At 37.7% G+C, this 18,237-nt stretch overlaps 1 protein-coding gene across 5 annotated transcripts in view; it reads left to right on the top strand.

The window, feature by feature from the left end:
• Positions 1 to 18,237, top strand: part of ST18 (ST18 C2H2C-type zinc finger transcription factor) — a 166,308-nt gene that overhangs the window by 122,239 nt on the left and 25,832 nt on the right. For 4 of the 5 annotated variants that reach the window (XM_058832378.1, XM_058832377.1, XM_058832381.1 and 1 more), the window contains 6 exons: positions 278 to 1,075; positions 3,805 to 3,939; positions 5,656 to 5,746; positions 7,224 to 7,328; positions 8,468 to 8,673; positions 11,855 to 12,066. In XM_058832378.1, the coding sequence (XP_058688361.1) occupies positions 278 to 1,075; positions 3,805 to 3,939; positions 5,656 to 5,746; positions 7,224 to 7,328; positions 8,468 to 8,673; positions 11,855 to 12,066 (1,547 nt within the window). The remainder of the gene's footprint in view (positions 1 to 277; positions 1,076 to 3,804; positions 3,940 to 5,655; positions 5,747 to 7,223; positions 7,329 to 8,467; positions 8,674 to 11,854; positions 12,067 to 18,237) is intronic. The other variant, XM_058832380.1, reaches the window with a different exon arrangement.

The raw sequence follows: 18,237 nt of genomic DNA, 5'->3' as shown, positions 1-18,237 counted from the left end.
CTAAGAAAATATCTTTTCACCATCAGTGAGAAATGGGGGATGTAATTTTTTCTCATATAGTACTGGAACTGTAATATATAAATAGTCTTAGAAGGGTTTTTCACGATTTTACAAGCAGTCATTTGAAACAGATCCTTGGTGTGAATTCAATTATTTCAGAGTACCTTTCTGAGTAATGAAACAGCAATTGGTAAGTCAGTATCTTCGTGTCACTTCTACAAGACACAAAAATTAGTCATTCTTATATATTTCTCTTGCTTTTTTTTTTCTTATACAGAGGAGAGTACTCCAAAATCATCTGAGGAAAGCCCTCATTTGGCTGGGCAAGAAAATTCTAGTCAAAGAAAAGACAACTACTCCAGCTACCAAGATGCCGTCACCAAATCTTTGATGAGCATGGGAAAAGTAGCAAAAGAGGCACCCAGTCAAACAGTGGCAGAAAATCTAAATGATAGTGGAATTCAATCTTTAAAAACAGAAAGTGATGACACTGATGAATGTTACCTGATTAGCTCAGCTGAAGGAAAGGAAAAGACTGCTATTTCTGACCCAAAATACTGTTCATCTGATGAAAATGAAAGTAACTCTGAAATTATGGACAACGAGTGGGATAGCTCTTCAAATTTCTCAGAAGAAACAAGTGTAAAGCCCCATGTAACTCAGAAATATATTGTAGAGTGTAATCAACCCAGCATCCTGGAAGTCCCAGAAATTAAGAAGGAAGAGGTCGAATATGGTCCTTGTGAAACACTCTGTGACTCAGAAACAGAGCTAAGAGCACCCCAGGAGCCTCACTCTGATCCTTTTGAGAAGAGAATTCAGAATCTCTTCCCTGAAAGTGAGGAAGATGACAATGAGTGCCTGTCAGAAACCACAGATGTGTCAGTTGAGCTGGACAAAACAAAAGGGAACTTGAGTTTGCTAGAGCAAGCAATCGCTCTGCAGGCAGAGCAAGGGCATGTGTTTCACAGCACCTACAAGGAACTGGATAGGTTTCTTCTGGAGCATCTAGCAGGGGAAAGGAGACAAACCAAAGTTATTGACATTGGTGGGAGACAGATATTTAGCAGCAAACGTAAGGAAGTATTTTTGGCTCTTCTTGCTGGCTTAAGCATTTGTCCTGTGACTGATAGAGGATTCTGAGCTGGGTTTTATAGCAACAGTAAAGAATCTGGAATTTAGCTGGTAATTTTGTTAATTATGTACCTTCACACTAGTGCCTCACATCTAACCAGGTTAAACGCTAGGTACTTGGCTTCCTGCCAAACTGCTGTGTGAAATGATCAGTAATGGGTACTAAAAGGCCTGTGTAGCTGGCACTGGCATTCCTTCTCCTCCTTTTCCTCCTCCTCTGCTTCCTCCTTTGTAGGGTGCTAATACAAACCTTCAAAGTTTCAGCAGCCAAAAGACAAGGCATTTAAACAGTGCTCAAGGGCAAGTTTAGGGTGAAAGACTGGCCTCTCCCAAAGATACTACCTAATTCCTAAGCTGTGTGTTTTCTGAGTTCAGTCTACTTCACGTATCAATCAACATTACATTTTGCTACATCCAGCACTTCTGAGCCAGGAAAGTATAAGCCATGCACTTCTGCCTCATTTGCCATCAATACCAGTAAATTCCAAAATCTTTATTTTTTCTGAGGGCTTGTGGTATCCTACAAACCCGTAAGAACATCACTCAATTTTCAGCACTTAATCAGGCTTCCAGAAGTGGAGATTTAAAAGATTTGGGTTTGATTTATAAACTGGGCTGTCTTGTATGAAACTCCTCAATTGAGGATAATTACAAAACATCAAGAGATGTCATTTTATAAGCACACTCCCTTCTGTAGTAACAATACATTCATCTGTCCTTTGACTTTTCCTTTTGGCCTTCCAAACATCCCGAGGTCACCCTATCATTGATGCAATTTCTGCTTTTGATAAACGATTTACTTTGGTATTTCTAATGTAACTTGCCAGTAGTCCCTGTGGACACTGCAAATATTATAGTAATTTACTTATCTAAAGCATTTTGTGTGAAAGAGAACTGACAGACATTTTTAGGAGCTGCAACTATAAAATATTTCCTGCAGTATTTGGGAAGAAAATGCAGACATCTAATTTTTGTGTCTCAAGCAGTGTTTTCATTAGCATGTCTTAAGCTGTGCATGCATGATAATTATCTACCTTTTATTAAGCTACATGAACCTTTATTTGCTCAGATGACTTTATGCAGAACTTTATAGATACATATTTCCTACCCTGACAGCAGCTGTGTTCACCAGGCTCACATTGTGACTTTCTCACAACAAACATAGGACAAAGCAGTGATGTAAGAATGGCAGAATTTATCCTTTCCTGATTTGCCTGATATTATAATTAGCTGTGGTTTCCAGGTGAGTGCAGAGGTAACACCCATGGAGAAACACACCAGGCTCTGTTTGGGTTGTATAAGCATCATATGACTGTAGTCAGTGTTGTATTGGGCATGTGATTTTGCCATTATATAACTACCTGGGTTTTATTTCTAAAATACCATTAAATCCATCAGCTCTTAATTTTCATTCTTGGATGCTAGAGGAGAAAAATACCTGTTTCATGATAAACCTTTCCAATTACCTGAGGAAACACTAAATCATATTTCAGGGTCCCTCTTTATTTTCTGTTCACTATTGCAGCACTTCCCATTTGCAGTGGTTCTAAAAAGCATGTAGTCTCCTGATGGTGCTGAGTCTATTTTCTTTCATCCTTATTTATTTATTTATACTTTTTTAATCTAAAAACTTGCCAGAAAGTTTAACCCTCAGCTGACCCTGGTGATTCTATCCCTAAGCACATCCCACCTCATGGTCCAGAAAAAATGAGCTAGAAGGAGGCAGCTCCCTATGCTGGCTGCAGCTGTTTTCTCCCTCAGCACCAAATGCTGTTGGCAGCCAATCACAGATGGAACTAAAACCATCCTCAGCAATTTATGCGGCCACTTCCTTCAGATTTCTCACAAGAGAATTTCTGGACCAGAAATCACTCCTTTCTCGCCCAGACTTTTGATCCTGCATTGGAAATCAAATAAAGGTTTTCTGACCAGCGCTTCTCACACAATTCTAGGTGCTTGAAACAGAAGCTGGGAATGCACTGTGGCCATTACAGAGTGGTAGCTGTAGGGCTGGGCTGAGACCTCGCCTTTGAAAGGGTATCGGCTGCTCCATGTTTTCAGTGTCTTTGTGGGCTGCTCCACAAAGCAGCACTGCCATGTGTACCAGAGGGAGCTGCTTGCCTTGCCTCTCAAATGTAAAGTGGCATGTATTCAGTTTCCTAACAAAGAACCTACAGCCCAGAGATCTGTGATATTTAAGGAATGGCTTCTGGTTGAAATGCTTTTTGTTTGTTTGTTTATTTGTTTCACACCTCAGCTTTTATTTGGTTGTCCCAGCTTCCTGGAGTCTGACATTAACAGAGCAAAAGATTGTTTCTTTTTTTTATTTATTCCTTTATAGATCTTGCTGTTGGCTCATGCTGCCAGTTTTCTGGCTTATTGGATTGTGGCTTCTGTCCTGCTTGAGGCTCTGAATGGAATAAATGACACTGCAATCCTAAAGCTATATAGTTTAACACATAAATGGCATATTGGGAGAGGGAAATCATTGTTTAAAAGACACAGTGTGAAAACCTGAAGTGATGTTTCAGTTGCATACATCCCTTTTAAAACTTCAGACAGTAATTAAATCTGAAGTCTAAAATAGAAAATATCACACTGCTAGGATCACTCAGCTGAGTGCATACAGGGGCTAAACCCAAACAAAATCTTTATCTGATTTCTCTGCAGATTCACCCAGGCCTGAAAAGAGAGAAACCAAATGCCCCATCCCAGGATGTGATGGCACAGGGCACGTGACTGGGCTGTACCCTCACCACCGCAGTCTCTCAGGCTGTCCACATAAAGTTAGAGTGCCACTAGAAAGTGAGTATCATCACCCTGCAGTCCAGAATAACAACTGGATCTGTCTCACTATTGTGGGTAGTGCGTGCTTGTGCTGGAGAAGAATCCCCTTATTTCTGCATGAGATTGCAGGATGAGACTGGGCAAGAAGCCATCACACCTTCTTTGCCCTCCAGCTCACAGTCACGGTCCTGCTTCCCACACTTGACAGCTCAAGTTCTCCTCAGCAGCATTGGTACAAACAGCAGAAGGCTCCTTAGGTAGCCTGGGAAGAACAAGATCAGACAGCCCACCCCCACGCTGCCAGCAGACCTGCATGCTGTAGTCCCATGACCCCTCAAGATGCTGCTCGCTCACACCTTTGCTAAGGCACAGACATCACATGCTTGGTTTGGAGCCGTGGCCCCATTTGCCGCAATCACAAACAGAGGCTGCTGGTTTTCATTGCCAACAGATGAGAGGCCTGGGCATGCTTATGCAGAGATATTTCCAGTATCCCCCTTACTGCTGAGCTCAAAAAGGTTATTTCCATCAGTACATCCCAGTGCTGGTCCACAGCAGGTCCCTGTCTTGTGACGGTATCACACTAACCCTTTTGTGCCCAGCCTAGCCTGAGTCTCCCTGCTTATATCTAATTGTGCTGCTCTAATTACATTGGTTTGTGTGTGTAATCCTGCAACATGGTGCAATGAAATGCTGCGTAATAAGGAAAAACTCACTGTGAAACTATCCACTTAAGCAACCTAGTTAGTCAGATTGTACTTTGTGGTGGTATGCATAACAACAAATTAAAAGGATATTTGCACTTTACCAAAATCCTCTTTCTAACTGTAGCTCTCCCTTTTTTAAAATCTGGTACTAAACTGTATTTATGGAAACATCTGCTGAATTAAGCAGACTGCATTTGGAAGGCCTTAGCAACATTAACTTCCTAAAAACTTAAAATTAATAAGTCCTCGTTAATTATCACACTTCCAATTAGATGTGCTCTGTCCTGATGGGGAGAAAAAAAAAGAAGGAAAAAAGAAAAAGGTTAGAGTTTAGTTCTCGGCAAACCTGTGGGCTGAACAGAGAGCCTTTGTGAAACACTATGGCCCAAAGATGTATAATGTTTACACAAACATATCTGTGTTTCAGCAAAGGTGATCCACATCCAAGGCCATAAGAAATCTACAGGCAAGAAGTTGTAATTGCTACTAAGATTGTAAACTGATGCTTGGAACCATTCCTTATTGGTTCAAGGTAGTTTCAGAGCAGCTCAGATGACCAGAAGGTGTAATGTTCAAAGGGACATACTCAAAGTATCTGATAAAATGTATAAACAGCCTCCCTGTACTTGAGAGCTTTCCTTCCCTGGGACACAAAGGGACTGCAGCTCCATCTAACATGGGCTGTGTGGCCCAGGACTCCTCTATTACCCATCTTTTCCAGTGTTAGTGGTGTATAAAGGGCTTAATGATTTAATATCTTTGCTGACTTCCACTTATGTTCTTTTAAAATCTGTATAAACAATTTTGTGCATGTGGAAAGCCACACCACAGTAATATAGAAATAAATTGGTTTATACTGGAGGCACCATGGTTACTGTGTTGTAGGTTTCTCCTCTTCTTTTGTGCTAAAAACGTGAAAGAATTGAGAATCTTAGTTCAAAGAGGTTATATTCATTCTTTTAAAGACATGTTTTTTTAATTGATCCATTTTACTATCAACTTTTTTTTTTTTTTTATTTCTGTATAGTTCTTGCCATGCATGAAAATGTTTTAAAGTGCCCTACCCCAGGATGCACTGGAAGAGGACATGTCAACAGCAATCGCAACACACACCGAAGGTAGATCAGAAAAATTCCTGTCCACTTAAAACCTAACACGTACTCGGCAGTAAATTGATAGGCACATCTTGGAATTAGATACCATGCACTACACTGAAGAGTGCCTATGAACTGCAAGGGCAGCCTGTATTATTTATAACCAAATAATTGTGTTTAATTCCATTATATAAAAAAATGGCTGCAGCACAGAGGATGGCAAATTCCACTAGTATTTAAAGCTACAATTCAATCACAGTCCTCACATTGAAAAATCATCATGTACAAGGGGAAAGAATGAAAAACACATTATTACTGCTACAATTGGAAAACCCAATGGAAACCAAAACTCATTTGTTTTGCACCACTACATGCTAGTTGTTGACAGGAGCCTCCAATCAAGGCACATTCCCTTTTAAGCAAACAGAAAACTTTAAGCTAACTATTTTAAAATCTGTTTAGAAGCTTCACTTATTACCCTCAGGAATGCCACCTTCCTGCCTGGAACCCTCCTTTCTATTTAATGTGATGCCTGCAGGGAGGAAGTAAAATTGAGAAAAGTCTTCCAGACAGGCAGCTGGGGAATCACGGCTGGACTGCAGGTGAGGCAGAGAGTCAACACACTCTGTCTCCAGCAAGCTATTGCTGTCAGCACAGCTCTTTTCAGTCCTGCTTTCTGCTGCTTCTGGGAAAATATAATGTCAGTGTTAAAACTGAACTTGGGACATGAGAATTTTAAAAAAAACAACTTTCTTTGTTGATCTGAATTTTTGTGAGATTTTGGGGGTTTTTCTTGTTTATTGATTGATTTGTTACTGCATAGTACACCAAAATTAAGGTTTATCATACTGTATTTTAATACTAGAAATAGTAAGTCAGTCTTTACCAGTCATATGACAAGTTTGTCTACAAGAATATTTAAGGCACAAGCAGATATATTTTCTTTGTTTTTCCTGTTTCCAATGCCCAGTTATCTTTGAAGCACATCAGCTGTATCATGAGCAACCCATGAATAGGATAAGAAAAACATGTCCTAAGCTAATAAAACAAACAGGAAAATATAAGCTAGCACAACTTGAAATGACAAAATGTGTTTTTTGGTAACAGTCTCTCATATATCCCTGCGTTTTTTTTTCCCAAATTCACTTTCCTTTTAATCAGCAGGAGGCTTATATGCATGGTTTAGCTGATAAAGTAAATGTCATTTGTCAAAAAATTTACTAGTGACTTGCCAGACACAAAACATCAAAGCTGAACTGTGGAAAACTCCTACATGATTCAGTTTCCAGATATATCACCTAAAATACACAGATTTCACAGTTTTGCATTAAGGATTGAAAACCAGATGAATCTGGGCTATAACAGCAGCAGTTCCCTTAGATGCACAGACCATCAAAGTCACTGGTTTCCATAGAAAAACAGCACACATCTCCTTTGCTCAAAAATTAATTTCAATGTTTTTTTCTTGCTGTTTCTGTTCTTCACCTTTGCTTTCCAACAGCCTTTCTGGTTGTCCAATTGCTGCAGCTGAAAAGCTGGCAATGTCCCAGGAAAAGAACCAGCTCGAGTCTCCAAAAGCTGGGCAGTGCCATGATCAGACTCACAGGTAGGAATCATCACATACCTGTTTCTCCAACAAACAAACTCTTATTTATGCACAAACTCTGTTGATTACTCCTCAGATCTTTCACCCACTTCAGATTTCAGCTTTGGTGAAACTGAAATCTTTCAGTTTTCCATGACGAACCTCTGCAAAACTATCTGATTCTCAAACCACCATCTTTCTGTTGGTTGTTGTGCACGTGGACAAAAGACGTATCTTTGGATAAAGACATTGTGCACATAGACAAAAGACGTATCTTTGGATAAGCAGTCAGATATATCTTATTAAATCTTACTTCCACACAAGTAACCTGATCAGAGCAATTAATAGAATTTCTGTATTTTTAGTTTATTGATTTAATTACTTTAATTTATTTTTTATACAATGATATAAAAAAGGAGAAACACTTTTTATTGCAATTGTATTTTGTCTGAGTTATATGGACCCTACAGACACGCATAATTTGCACATCATTGGCACCACGACCATTACAACCTATTATATTCAGGTCTATTTGGGGACACTTTAATTTGTGGATTATTGACATGATCAGCTCTAATGGTTCCTTCAGAGCCATTACAGAATATTATGTCCATGTGTCTGCCAACTGCACGTGCCTTAACTCTACATATGAAAAGTCCTAAGGAAATTACTAAAGACAAGGAGTTACTGAACATTGACTAAATGGAATAACACACCATAAATCATTTGTTCCTACCAAATAGCACAAGCAATTATTTCAGATCATCTTATATCATATTTATACCATACTCATTCACAGTAAAGTGAGAACAATACTGATCCAAAAAACCTAAAACTTAGAAAAAAATCCAGACAAATTTTTAGAACTAAAGGAAGTGGTAATCTAGCAGTAAATCAGTAACTTCCTTGTAAATATCTCAAACTACTACTAAAGAATACTGCATTTTTTAATGTCCTCATCTTTTAGTTTGTGAAATAGTCAAAGTTCGACTACTTGCCACCCACCATGTTTATTTTGTTTATTTCTCGTATGCCCACCAATAAGTTTTGCATATGATGGACTTTTGGATTATGAAATGCAATCATATCCTATTTCTCAAGACAAGGTTATTTAAAGGCATTCTTATGTTGCTCCTTCATTCTTTTCCTCCTCTCTGCAGAACAAATTTAGCAAAGCAACCTGAGGTATCTCAGTACAGTTACAGAACTTCACAGCCAGTCACTTCCTCCAGAGGCACCCTGGTGAAAGAACAGGAGAAGTTTGGGAAAGTCCCATTTGATTATGCCAGTTTTGATGCACAAGTCTTTGGCAAACGCACAACAGCACCTGTGTCACAAGGTCAAAAAACACCTCAGTTTCTTGAATGTAAGCTCAAAATTCAATTTTCTCTTGAAAAAAGGGGGGAAATATCAATGATTTTTTTTTTCCATTTTGCTTGTTGTGCTTTCAAACTTCTAGAATTTTAAAAAGGCCTGTAAAAAGCATCTTTAATCACTTGTGTCTATAATGTAAAATAGAATTACTAATTTGCAAAATATAGAATTTTAAAACACTAAATACTATCAATATCATCATTACAAAGTTTACTTTTTTGACGTTTCTCTTAAAAGAAGTTATCAGTAGAAAAGAGGAATAAAAAGTAATGCTTTATGTTTTACTCATTACCTTCTTCCTTGATTAAATTGTGATATTTTTATGGGATAGATGAGAAATCCCATGGAATGTGTCTGCACAAGATGTAATGAGCTGTAGTACAAAGAAATACAAGCTAGGTTTCAGAGGTACTTCAGGTACCATTTAGGTGAATTTATACAGGTATTATTCCTTTTAGATGAGCCTGTGCCCAGCTACATTAATTCCAGGCCTGGGCTGAATTTGTTTTGGTACCTCGTATTTCTGTACTAGATCATATTTGTAGAGAAGTCATATCCAATGCATCAAGTTGCTATCAAGATTCCTCTGCTTGCACCATTTACAGATTTGCTGAGGTACTACTCTGTACAAATGAGATACCACAGTGTGAACGCTGATGGTTTATTGCAGATGCTCTTCAGAATCTGCATGGGGAACATCGACAATGTTCTGCCATTGTATTGATGATTATAAAATGCACTTTAGTTTAAAGAAACAAATAATTCTGTTGTCATGAGAGAAATGGAAAAGAAGTGTTTCATTCCACCAAAACTGGATTCAGAAGAAAATATTTCCAGAGAAATGTGAAAAAAAGCTTTTTATTTGGCCTTTTATCTTTTGTTTTGTTATTGACATAAAGATTAGTAAAGGAAAATAAAACAGGAAAACAAATTTTGTCCCACTTACTCCAACAAAGAAGAACATTCATAGCAAGGTGAACAGAAAAGCAAAAAATTTTGTTAATGAATAAATTTATATATAAGTTAATTATAATATAATATACATCTAATACGATAAAATATTATACATGTTTTATATATTTATAAAATTTTGTATATTTTTATATTCATTTGTGTATGTGCCTGAGTACACAAAAACATACATGTATATTTGTCGGTATCTCTTTTTTGTGTGTATATATATAAATGCTCTATTTAAAATTGAAAATGAAAAGTAGATATTTATCTGACCTGGAAAATAGGCTTGCTTAAATGAAAGCAAATATATGCATTGCCAGCTTCTTGGGTGGCAGATTTTCCAATTTTGTTTGTAAAATTGAATATTCCCTATTAGCTGTCTCTTTGCATAGATGTATATCTATTTCACAGGTTCATTTCAAGGAAAAAAAAGATTGAAATGTTTTTATACAAATGCAAAAACATATATATGCAATTTATGTATGAAGTATATCAGAGCTGAAGTTTACAGCCTGTTGTTCTTGCAAAGATTGCAATGTGCAGCTATTATTTTAATGGAAAGGTGAAAGTAAAAAAGCTGGTGAGTGATTTAACTATCCAGGTATACAAAAGTTGGCAATAAGGAGCTGATGATGTAGTGATGGGTTCAGAGTCCTATGTAAATATGTAGCCAGACAAAAGCCCATCATTAGCCCTCTGTGGATTCTGCACTTGTAAACTTGTTTTTATTTTAACAAAACATACACCCTTTATAGCCTGGGGTGGCTCTTTGTTGGTTGGTCATTTTTATATTTTTTTTTAAGGATAGGTAATGAAAAGCACACTTTCTGGTCTTTAAACACAATTTAAATTTCATTGTAGTAACTGTTAAAAATGTAGACTGTCTTGTTTGTGCTTACAGCAGGGTAGATAAATCCTTCTTAATTTTCACTAGAAAAAGGGAGGACTGAATCATGAGGCTTTCATGTATTACTCTACTGAGATGCCTCTAGTGCTTAGAGAAATGGAATATAGAATTCAGCTACAGTCAAAGCACATAAACAAGAATTTCTTTCAGAGCATCCCAAGTTTGAGGGAAGATGAGTCCTCCTATGCCTTGTGTAGCTCTTAGCATTAAAAAGCACTCAGCCAAAGCTCTACATCCAACGGGATCCAGAGCCTTGGGGCTCAGATCTTTAGGGAACAAGCAGATGGCCATATGCAGAAATGTTCTTGATGTATCTGGGTGTAGGCTGAGAAATTGGATTTTGCTTAGTTTATCTTTGTAGGACACTGTGAGGGCTGCAGACAAAAGAAGTGATTATTGCTTCTTTAGAGCCGAAATCATGGTGCTGTGTTCTCCCTGCAACAGTTTATGCCATCTCAAGCTCCAAAATCCAGAAGAGAGAGCAGAGTCCTCTCTAACTGTTTTAGAGTAAATGCTGCTGCTGAAGAAGAAAACAAAGAACCAAACACACCCCTTTTGTCTGTGAAAGTGCTTTTCTGTTCACCTGCTAGTATTTAATATTCAACTGACCTCCCTGTGCCTAATAAATCTGTGTATTATTCCAAATATAGCCAACAAAAGACTGTAAACCAAGATCATATGTACGTTCATTATTTTTTAAAATTGATTAAAGGATAAACTTAAAGTTATAAATATTTCCACAATATCAGTACTGAATACTCCTTACAGGTAATGTTTTTACCTGATTGCTTCATTCAAGAGCCCAGTTTTGTGCTCCTCAGTCACATAAGCAGAGCTATTTAAATAACTGACTTATTCATCTAAGTAGAGTAAGCAGTGTTGTTTTAGCTAAGACTGGACAAGTCACTGTTGTTTTTTTGCACAATAGAGCTCCAAGAGGAAGCCTTTATAAGAATACATTTACAATTGCATTTGTCCACTGGAGTGGTAAAATCATGGTGGATACCACACTAACGCTTGCTCAGTCTTTCCTCGGACATCATTGATTTTAATGCCTGAGTTAAGTAAAATATGAGTAAAAAATCTCAGAAGGTTTGTTGACAGATGTGTTTTTCTGAAGGAAAAATTAAATTATTGTGTTTCTGAAGCCATTTTTACTGTAAACCCTTGCTGGCAATAGCAAAAGGATTGTTTCAAATGTAATCTTTGAGTATTTTTTTCTATGTATGAAATTGTAGTCTGAGAAGCAAAACTATTTAATGGGAAAAATTTCATACATGCGATTGCTAATCAAATCTCTCTTCAACAGCAAAGCATTTTTCAAATCCAGTGAAATTTTCTAATCGACTGCCTAGTGCTAGCGCCCACACACAGAGCCCTTGCCATGCCAACTCTTATAGCTACGGTCAATGTAGTGAAGACACCCACATAGCAGCAGCTGCTGCTATCCTGAACCTTTCCACCCGCTGCAGGGAAGCAGCAGAGATCCTCTCCAACAAACCACAGAGTCTGTCTGCCAAGGTAGGGTAGTCCAAGAACCTGGAGGGTGTGCTAGCTACTGAACTGTGCGAATAAACTGTCTTTCATGTTAGTGACTGCATTAAATCCCCCAAAAGGAGGCTTCTGTTTGCATGCTCTTTTGAGGAGAGGAAGAGAAAAAAAAAAAAATCAGCAATGCAGTGACCAGTTCTGATAAAACTAAATAAATAGGGGGAATTATGTTGTTAATTCTTTTCATAATTGAGCCCTAATTACAAGGGGGGAGTTTTCTGGGAGGGAAAAAGAAAAAGGGTGTTTGAAATCCAGCAACAATCTGTGGTAGATAATGAGAAAGATCTGTTTTAAGAGGAATTTTTCTCCCTCTGAAACCTGCCATTGGTGATCATTTTGGAGACTGATTTTTTAAAAAATGTATAAAAATCATATGATTAATCAAGGGGATATTTTGTTAGCAGTGGAACAGAACTACCTATGGAGTCTGTTGTGTTTGGAGCCCCTAACAGTTTGGCAAGATGGAGAGGGGGGAATAACAACTGACTTTGGTAAAATTCCCCTTTCTGCTGGCAAGAGAGGAGAATCAGGCCCACTGCGTTTGGAGATAGATAATTTGGGCAAGTCTGTCATAATGGAAAGCTGCCTAATTTTGTAGATGTTTGTGTGGCTTTCGTGTTTTGGTTTCTGCTCTGCGTTTCCTCACAGATCTTTATGATTTACAAATGGTGCTGTGTGAGCTATGAGCCTTATTTTCTGTGCCATTACATAGTATTATAATGCTGATGAAAACAAAGATTTTCTTCTGATGACAGTGGTGTGGGAGCACTGTTTATTATTTGCATTAAAGTCACACATGTTCCACTGCAATGAAACTTTTGAAAGCTCTTTGAAGATGAGAGGGTGTCATTAAAAGAACTTAAGGAGACATCATTGGGGAGTGAAAGGAGGTGCATTTGTCAAAACAGAGCATAGCAGGTGTGCTTCTGCTGTGGGACTCTGACTCATGATGTTTGTTCTGATGATCTGTTTTTCTGCAAGTCAGTGTCACTCTACCTTATCTCTGTTATCTGAACTCCACAAGGCTCAGTGTGGTTAGATGTGTCTTCCACAGCTGTTGATCTACATTTTGGTTGAGGGTTTAGTCACCACTTCTAGGAGGTTAGCTATTATTTTTTGAGTGGAACCATTCATTTTTCCATCAGCATAACACCTTGTTAGGTATCCTGAACCTTGTGCCTTTGCAGAGTGGTATCCACTACTTGGATGCTTTTGATTTCTACTTGTGTGTGAAGTTTTGGACATTAAAATCAATGTTGGGAGATGCCACAGGGTAAACTTTTTTGAGTATGTCCATAGGCATTCCCTGTAATTCATTATCTGTTCCAAAGACTGAACCTTTCCTAATGACAGATCCATCTTTGATATCTGCTGCAAAAAAGTCTTTAATAGAGACTTCTTCTGGTAGGGAAATGGAAACTGATGCCAATGGTTGGATTAAATTGCTGCAGCAGCCTTTGGCTGACCTCAGCTATAGACCTTTGTTGCCAGAGAAGAGCAGTAAAGGGACCAGGCATAACCCAAAGATTTTCTCCTATGTACCTGCTTCACAGCTGCCAAATCATGGGGAAGGATTGAATGGAAGTGACCATAATAGTAATGATACAGAGGGGCACTTGGGGCACATAGATTACTCCTTTTTCACAGCCAGGAATCCAGACTAAAAGAAAATCACCTGCCTACCTTGCTATCTGCCTGCCTCAAATTTTGCCAGACTTTCTGGAGGGCATACTGCTACAAAACATCTGACAGAAGAATCAGAATTAGCTTCTGGCCAAAACACAGACAAGTAAGCCTCAAACAGATTTGGGGTCCAAAAATACACAAAGCATATTTTTATTTGGTTTTGGATATTTATTACTTTGACCATACAGGATTCAAACCAAAAAATTGCAGAATTAAGTTGCCAGACTCTCTTAAATGAAGACACTTTCTAATTTTAAAATATAAAACAATAAAATACTATTTATCAGTGTTTCCAAATTGTTCTGTGGCTGGTAGTGGCCACAAATGTAAATGTTTAATTGCTAGAATACCTTACAAATTTTCAGATTATTAAAAAACCTCACTTGAGTCTTTATCTGTATTTGAACTCAAATAATGTAACACATTACTACAGAGTTAATTATTTCCTTTTTCTACTCGACAGCACACACATTCAACAGGTTTGAAAATAACTGTGTGGAGTGGCTGTGTTCTGAGCTCCACAGTATCAAGCATCTCAGCCCTTCCCCTTGAAACACCATTTGGTCGTTTTTCTAAGAAAACCTGATTACCATCTTGCATAATTTAGCAGATCAAAGCTCCTGACTTGTAAAGGTGTTTGAGCATCACACAGCCTCCCAACAATCCAATCCTTGGTTCTTTACAGATGGGAGGCTGTGTGGTGGTAGAACAAGGATATGTGAGACTGCAGAAGATTTCCCAGGCTTGCTGGAAATACTTTGCCAGTAGCACAATTGTCAGAGATGCAAAAATATTGTGCTTCTAAGTTTTAAAAGCAGAATTTAAAGTTCAAACATTTAAAGTAGGTGGCATTTTCTTGTATTTGCTCAAGACATGCATATGTTGCCTTGCTTAAACAAGTGGGGAAAAAAATCAAAATGCTTTTTAGCACAAGTGTGTTCCCAAGTATCTTTTTTTTCTTTTTTTCCTCTTAAATTTTATTTCTTGACACCCAAAGCATTGTCCCTCTCCTAGAAAGGGTTGGATCGTTTACCCTGAATATTCACCACTTTCCTGTGTATATACATAACATTTAAGTGAAAAAGTAAATATATTTTATAACATAGTTCCAAATTTCAATAGTGGATTTTTAAATATGTGTCTTTCATTCTCTACATATCAGTTCAAAAAAAGAGAGTCCGAGCCAACAAAAGAGAAGTGTAGAAAGGATAGAAAAGTCACATTACATGTTAACAGTACCACTGGTGAGAAAAACTTCCAGAGAGACCTTATGTTCAAGGTGATCTGACAAATATCCCAAGTTTAAAAATAATAATTTAAAAATTAAGCCATTAAAATAATACATTTATTCTGAAATGAGCAGTAAAATGAATTCTCAATGAATTATGTATCAGTTGCATACAGAATAGTAAGATCATCAGATACCTTGATGATATAGTTTTCAAAATAATTAATGCCACATTAATGTTGCACTGTCTGAGCCATTCAGCCTGGGACTGCAGAAACTTTTCCCCTGAATATAACCCCAAGCAGGCAATTCTCATGCAGACAGTACCCCAAGCCAGTCTCCTGGTTGTATCTGATTTTTCAGTTCATGTAGCTTCACTCAGTTCCCACTGAAGCCACCAGAAGGGTTCCCCTAGGAGGCTTAGCCTGCAGTTTCTAGCTCTGTGTAAGAATCCACATCATCATAACTTCCAGGGATCTCCCCTGTTTACAGCCCTCACCACACAAGTCTCAGTGAGGTAGCTGCAAGCAATAGTTTATCTGTATCCTCATCACTATTGCTTGCCAAACATTTTGTTGACTGTTTTGGTGTTTTTCCCACCTGTTTAGACAAAACGGCATATGCACACTATGCCTTGAAAGAAAACAACACCACCAACACCAAAAAATAAAATCACACTTGCTAAAAATGTTTAAATTCTGGTTTTGAACAAAATTGTGTCATCTCTCCCTTCTTGATATTGATGATGTTGAAAATTGCATCTATTATTTAAAAAATGTAGTTAGCACTCAGCATGCTCGTCAGGCAGTACTTTACTCCAAATACCTTAAAGCCTAAATACAGGATGAAAAATCATCCAAGAGTATTACTAGGTACCATCCTGTAATACTGCTGTGTAAATTATTCTCTAAGCACTTTCCTGGCTAGCTTTTTTAATTTGTGAACTGCTCTGGGCTTAAATTGTGACTCCATTTTTCTCTCAGATGTTGTTGGGCTGTTAACAACTTTTCTCATTTTGACCCAAATTAATATTTTAATTTTCTGCAGAGGTACTCAATTGCTTAAGTCTAAGTGTGTAGAACTGAGGACCAGGTGCATGTGTTTTTGTTGGCTGTGAATAGAAAAGATTGTACTCTTTTGAATGGAGTTGTATTAAGAATATTATTCATACACATGGCAAGATATGAGTCTCATTTACTCCCAATACCAGAACTTAAGAGCTCTTTTGAGCTTTCCAAACCATACTGAACTGTTAGGGGAATGCAAAATCATTGATCACGTTGTTTCTTTGGACTTCCTTAGCATTAAGTTCCATGGCTGATGACAAACAAAAAGTACACGAATTCCCTTATATATCATGACACAATCTCCCTGGTGTCACAGGTTTGAAATAAGATCCATGCACACACAATAATTTACTCTTTCTGATCCAGCTGAGATAAAGCTTAACTTGTAATCATTACTGGAGGAGACACACTGGAGGGTATTAAATGTTATGAGTGATCAGATGGGCCAAAAGCATATGAAAAAATGCAGGAGAAATTTGGGACAAAAAACTAGCATCCTTTATTGTCCTAGCTGTGTAACTCAGTTCTAAGAACACGACCTAATTAAGTATTAGAAAATATTCCCTAATACTTATGTCATAAAATAAACAAGGCTAAAAAAGATTGACTTTATTGTACAAAGCAGTTGGAGAGTATACAAACCATTTCTTTCATTTTGGTTTACATATTTATATAAGTCTTTATTTTTGGTAATAAAGTACTATTTATACCTTATTCTTTCACTGAATAGCTACTGGAATAAAGAAAATGTCCTCTGATCATTTTTCTTTCATTTTTTATTCTGGAATCCCTTTACCAGCTGGTTGTAAAACATGAGGTGGGGGGATTTCCTGTTACTGATGAGGTAGTAGGTAAGAAGTAACCTGAATTTAATTACTGTGTGTATCCTATCATGTTCATTGATTTCTCTTCATTGCTTCAGTGGATATTTTCCTGGCTTACATCAGTGTAAATGTAAATGTGAGTGAGATCAAAATCAGGCTGCAAAGAATTACACAGCTTAAAACAAACATAAGTTAAGAAATAAAAAAATACACTTTCATCTTTGTTTTGCTTCCAGTTTTAGGGAATAATCAGAACAGTTTACATTCTTTTAGTTGCTTTATTTTAAATATGTCATGATAAATGGATAATATAGGCCCGTTCACACATGCGCTAGAGTCAACAGTAATGAGATCTTTCCTTCAGTGAGGAGAACACAGCCTTTACAAGCCTGAGCTAAGCATAGTAAGTGCCATTTTCTGTCAGCATGTCAGAGCACTGCTTTAGAGTATTTTCCCATTTGCCATTTTTGTCTTCTTAGTTCCATTTAAAAATTAATGTAAAAATAAATGTGGTAAAGCAAGCAAAGGAGACATATTGAGAGGAGGGTGGGATGGGAGCAGGAATGTAAACTGGAGCAATAACTCTGACTTCCCTCTTTTTGCTCTGCCATTTGGAGTTTGCTAGGAAGGCACCAAAGCAATAGCTCTTTTATACCATTCTGAGTAAAAAGACATGCTGTAAACGTGTGATCAGTCCTGCAATGAGCAAAGAGGGATATTTTTCCCATGACTTTATTTAATTGTTGTGTGCATCTGTGAGCTCACTTAAACCCCATCTGCACACTACTTCACAAACACACAACCCAGCCTTCCCTCATCGGAATTAGGTACGTGTTGGGCAGCCCAACTTCTACATGAATTTCAGGCAAGTGTTGAGAAAGCTCTAAATAACCATGTTAGTAAATGTTCTGTTTATCAGTCAGAGCTCCTCATGGAAGCTATTGGTATCTGTTTCCTGGAGAGAATGATTTTCTGTTATTATTCTATGTCAAGTTGCATCAAGAAGGGGGCCTTGATGGTTTTTGGCCCTTTTTGTTGTTGCTGTTGCCTTCTGAGTAGTTGATATTTTGTCAGTGACAGAGAATCGGCACTATTTATGGGTTTTGCACTATAAAACTACTGCAGCCCAGTCACATGGCTTCCTTTCCTAAGCCATCTGTCACAGAGGTCTGGAATTTTATGTGAATGTTGGTTGTGCAGACTTAACCCAAGTTTTTTTATTATGAAAAATGTCAGCAACTACAATATTTAGCATTTTACTTTACATTGGTCATTAAACTTGATTACTGTAGCTCTGTTTCATTGCTATAGTTACATATCAACTATGAAGCCAAAA

This window comes from Poecile atricapillus, chromosome 2 (assembly GCF_030490865.1).
Source record: "Poecile atricapillus isolate bPoeAtr1 chromosome 2, bPoeAtr1.hap1, whole genome shotgun sequence".
NCBI lineage: Eukaryota > Metazoa > Chordata > Aves > Passeriformes > Paridae > Poecile > Poecile atricapillus.
This window is presented reverse-complemented; position numbering and strand designations above follow the sequence as displayed.